The sequence below is a fragment of the Priapulus caudatus genome, unplaced genomic scaffold (genome assembly GCF_000485595.1).
Source record: "Priapulus caudatus unplaced genomic scaffold, Priapulus_caudatus-5.0.1 Scaffold0, whole genome shotgun sequence".
NCBI classification, from domain to species: Eukaryota; Metazoa; Priapulida; class Priapulimorpha; order Priapulimorphida; family Priapulidae; genus Priapulus; species Priapulus caudatus.
The window spans coordinates 333,043-338,024 of record NW_014577061.1 but is presented as its reverse complement, the minus strand read 5'-3'; the positions used below and the strand labels follow the sequence as shown (position 1 = coordinate 338,024).

Sequence of the window (4,982 nt, the reverse complement as noted above, 5' to 3'; positions counted from 1 at the left end):
GGAGAAATTATTTGATTAATTAATTAAATAAATAATTAATTGGATATGGATTAGTGCGAGCGTGCAAGTGGGAGAGGACTGTGGTTGCCCCTTAGCCTGTGGTTGCGTGTTTGTAAGTCTACAGCCAGCGCACCTAGTGGAAGTGAACTGAAACGTGCATGTTAACAAACCCACAAACCAACACTCAAACACACGCCGGTGAGAACATAACCTCCGCCAAGCCCCTGGCGGAGGTAATTAGCAAAACATAAAAATTCAGTCTGTACGGGGTATAAACGTCGTGCAGTTCACGCACATGTCCGTCATCAGTGTATGTTCTCATGGTGTCATCAGTGTATGTTCTCATGGTGTCATCAGTGGATGTTCTCATGGTGTCATCAGTGTATGTTCTCATGGTGTCATCAGTGGATGTTCTAATGGTGTCATCAGTGGGTGTTCTCATGGTGTCATCAGTGGGTGTTCTCATGGTGTCATCAGTGGATGTTCTCATGGTGTCATCAGTGGATGTTCCCATTAGGGTCATCAGTGGGTGTTCTCATGGTGTCATCAGTAGGTGTTCTCATGGTGTCATCAGTAGGTGTTCTCATGGTGTCATCAGTGGATGTTCTTATGGTGTCATCAGTGGATGTTCTCATGGTGTCATCAGTGGGTGTTCTCATTAGGGTCATTGGTGGATGTTATGAGAACATCCACTGATGACACCATGAGTAACATCCACTGATGACACCATGAGAACATCCACTGATGACACCATGAGAGGGTCATCAGTGGATGTTCTCATGGTGTCATCAGTGGGTGTTCTCATTAGGGTCATCGGTGGATGTTCTCATGGTGTCATCAGTGGGTGTTCTCATGGTGTCATGAGTGGATGTTCTCATGGTGTCATCAGTGGATGTTCTCATGGTGTCATCAGTTGGTGTTCTCATGGTGTAATCAGTGGATGTTCTCATTAGGGTCATCAGTGGGTGTTCTCATGGTGTCATCAGTGGATGTTCTCATTAGGGTCATCAGTGGATGTTCTCATAGTGTTATCAGTGGATGTTCCCATTAACCGCGGACCATCATCCGCCATGCCAAGTTGCCGCTGCATCATCGTTAATCACATTGGTCACGCGAATTACTTCATTACAAACACGCACTCATGCTCGCACGCACGCACGCACATACACACGCGCGCACACATACAGGCGCACACACCTACACACACACACACACACACACTCACACATACACACATACACACACACACACACACACACACACACATACACACACACACACACACACACACACACACACACACACACACACACACACACACACACACACACACACACACACACACACACACACACACACACACACACACACACACACACACACACACACACACACACACACACACACACTCACACACACACACACACACTCACACACACGCACGCACACCCGGGCGCGCGCATTCGTTATGTATGCATAGTCTTAATTATGGCTGTACTATGTTCATTTAATGAAAATAAGCGGAAATCACTACAGCCATTGAAAGAACTTAATTGGAATTTTAAACGAGTTTTTATATGCATCTAGCAGAATTATTGCAGCACAGTTCAGGACAACGTAAAAAAAATTGTGTAGCCATTCAAACGTTTTCTAACTTCATCTAAATAATTTTAATCGAAACTTACAATTGTTATTAAATGTATTATATCCAGCTTTATATTAAAAATATACACTTGAATAAGTTTAAAACAAAGCATTTCATACCACACAAACGCGTGTGGATTTTAAACTATCGCGCATAGATAAATTGTTACATCGAGTTGGTACCATATTCTCAACGTGAAATAGCGCATCGCCCCACGGGTTTTTGATAGTGCTTTGAATGTGTTAACATTACTGCAACGGACTTGTTTGCAGGGCTCATCCTTCCGGGCTCGCAAATTCGTCAACAATGGCTTCGCAGTTTAAAGAAACGTCTTTGTGGACGAAAAGGTGCAACCGCGCTGTTAACCGATCCTCTCCCATATCGCTGGATACAGTTTTGACATTTTGGGCAGAGTTGCTGCACTCTACAGTCGCGCTGGTGACTGGAGCGCATGACACAGTGGATGCTAAGGAATAGACACGAGTTTGACGATTCCACAGTGTCCACCAGTGTCATTATTAGTTGATTTAATTATTAGATTTATTCAATCTGGTAAAACCAGACCAAAATTAATGTAGGCTGAACTACTAATGTAGGCCCCTACTGACATCATATCCGTCAAAATCATCAGCGCGTGGACATTGGTCAGAGAACAATTCACTACCTTCACTATATTTGATCTCCAACTATTGAATATACTTGGGCTTGTGATTAATTTATGAACAAATAATCACAAGTTTGTTGTGAATATTGAACTGAATGACTTAATTACCTGAAACTCGCAGAACCTGAAGCGGGCAGATGATTTTTTGTTCCTGTTTTATTTATTAGTTTATATTTTTGTTCTCCATTTTTTTACTTTTAAACATATATGCAGTGTGTTATTTGCCTCATTAGGCATCTTGTATATTTCCCATCAAACTCTCTCTCCGTCTTTCTTCTCTATTAATTATTATTTTGTTCAATAAGGGGTTGACTTCATGGAGCCGGGTCGCCCATAAAACTTTTGGTGTTGGTCTCCTCTACGTATCCGCTTTCTTCGTGCAGATCACAAATCTTTCACAATATTTCATATCATCGTGGTCAGGTGAAAATTAGTATTCCTTCTTGTTCCATGAAACTTATTCGTAGTAATCAATCATTCTAGCCTGATCGCCGCTTTCGACATTTCGTCATCAAAGGATTGTAGCTTTTTCGTTTCTGTTCATATCGGAATTTCCCCCCTTCTAATCTTCTCTGGTTAATTTTAAAACTTTTTCTACTGCAATCCTCAGTGCTGATGAGTGATCTATCTATTCGATTCAATTTGTCTTTGTTCGTCTTCGGTGTAGTTCTTTTGACATTGAAGACTATATATTCGATCCTTACGAAGTTACGAGGTAACGAACCAAACACCTACGCAATGCACGCCACCGCGCGTTTTCCGACGGGGCCGTTGAACGCTGACTGATGCGACATCAATCAATATATGGTCTAGCCACTGTGCCGCCTCGACGAAGTCACGGGGCTATGACGTCAGAACTCCGCCCGATGCAGCCGGGGTGTGCGTCGGTTTTCAATCACTCTCACCGACCGTTTATATCGTCATAGTTGTTGTTTTTTAGGGTCCTGAATTTCAACCGTTATTGTCACCAAAGAACGTACATATATTCAAAATGGTATGTATACATTGGATGTTATTGATCATATTGCAACTAGGAAAGGTTATCCAATCGAGTTCTTTTCGAAGAATAAGAATCAGACTGTATACTCGCCTAGCTGCAACGAGGACGGCAGAGCCATATGTTCGAGTAAAGATTTATTTTTATTTTTTATTTTTATCTTTTGTTTAAAGAAATGATTTTCTTTTTCTTTTTCAGCGTGAATGTATTTCTATCCATGTTGGTCAAGCTGGTGTCCAGATTGGTAATGCCTGCTGGGAGCTGTACTGTTTGGAACATGGTATACAGCCTGATGGTCAGATGCCCAGTGACAAGACCATTGGAGGTGGCGACGATTCGTTCAACACTTTCTTCTCGGAAACTGGAGCAGGAAAACATGTACCACGTGCAGTGTTTGTCGACCTAGAGCCAACGGTAGTCGGTATGTGATACAAATTAACTTATCGCGGGGAAATCGATCCTTATATAATTGACATAATGTTACTCGTTATAAAATTATAGTTGGCTAGAATTCTATATTTGGGTATTATTAGAAATCAGTCTTCTCTTTCATTGCGGTAGCCAGCAGTATTATCGGAAGTATATAATAGGGAAGTAGTGTGACTTCAATAAACAAGGGAAATTCGTCATTTACTAGCCTTAGCATACCTACGATTTACTACGCGTAATTCAACCAATTTGAGCTCAAATCGCACACAGTACATTCGCCTAGCATTGTGCGAAATCGTTTCCTCGTATACACCCGCAATCCGGAGATACAGACTAAAACGTTCGACACGATTTTCCATTATGTTGCCAGCAAACTGAATGTATAAACCGCCTAACTTGAAACAAACGGCAGCTACTAGCGACTCTTGCGCACTCGGCGATGCGTTGTGGCTCGCTAGTAGCTGCCTTTTGCGTAGTAAATCGTAGGTACCGTATGCTAAGGCTAGTAAATGATGAATTTCCCTTGTAAGTTGTTTATTGAAGTCGCACTCCTTCCCTAATAGCTATTCTATTACTACTTCTGGTATTATGCTGTATTCATTACCAAATGGCTGCACGTGCCGCACAGCTTTACCTGCAGTGTCCGTTGACGGTGGTTCATCAATCTTTCTTAGGGTGGTTTGATCGCTATAAATCTATGGATTGAGCTTGGGGTGGGGTATCTCAAAATAAATTTTCTGTTTATAGTATTACAATACATAGCAGTGCCAACCTGCCTACAGTTATACCTAACAACATAATGATGGCGAGGATATGCGATACTAGTACATGTAGTATATGTGCAACTAGTATATGTCGTAAGCCATTAAATATGTGCTGATGGTGCTTCGATCACCTGAGAGCAGGCCTGCTCCTTCTAATAATAATGCAATGCTGAGGTATCATTTAGGGGGCCCTAGGCGTTGGTATAATCATTCATATCACCACCTCTCCATCCCACTGGCAGCAAGAACAAGTCCGCACCTGCAGCTACAGCACACACGCATCTATTGACTATAATTGTTATATATAAGCCTCGTTCACACGAGACCTCGTATTTATGAAATACGGCGGTATTTGCGAAATACCGAATCTGAGACAAATACGCGGCCGAGCGTTTACACGCTGATTCGCAGCTGTAGAAATAGTGGGGCGGATATGAGACATTTTTTACTTAAAGTGTGCACTTCTGGAAAGAAGCATGAAAA

General features: G+C 42.1%; 1 protein-coding gene across 1 annotated transcript in view; it reads left to right on the top strand.

Annotated features, from left to right (window-relative positions):
- The first annotated feature begins 3,187 nt into the window (after positions 1-3,187).
- Positions 3,188-4,982, top strand: part of LOC106815912 (tubulin alpha-1B chain-like) — a 14,876-nt gene continuing 13,081 nt past the window's right edge. The window contains exons 1-2 of the mRNA XM_014820799.1: positions 3,188-3,303; positions 3,505-3,727. Coding sequence (XP_014676285.1) covers positions 3,301-3,303; positions 3,505-3,727 — 226 coding nt within the window. The 5' untranslated portion in view covers positions 3,188-3,300. The remainder of the gene's footprint in view (positions 3,304-3,504; positions 3,728-4,982) is intronic.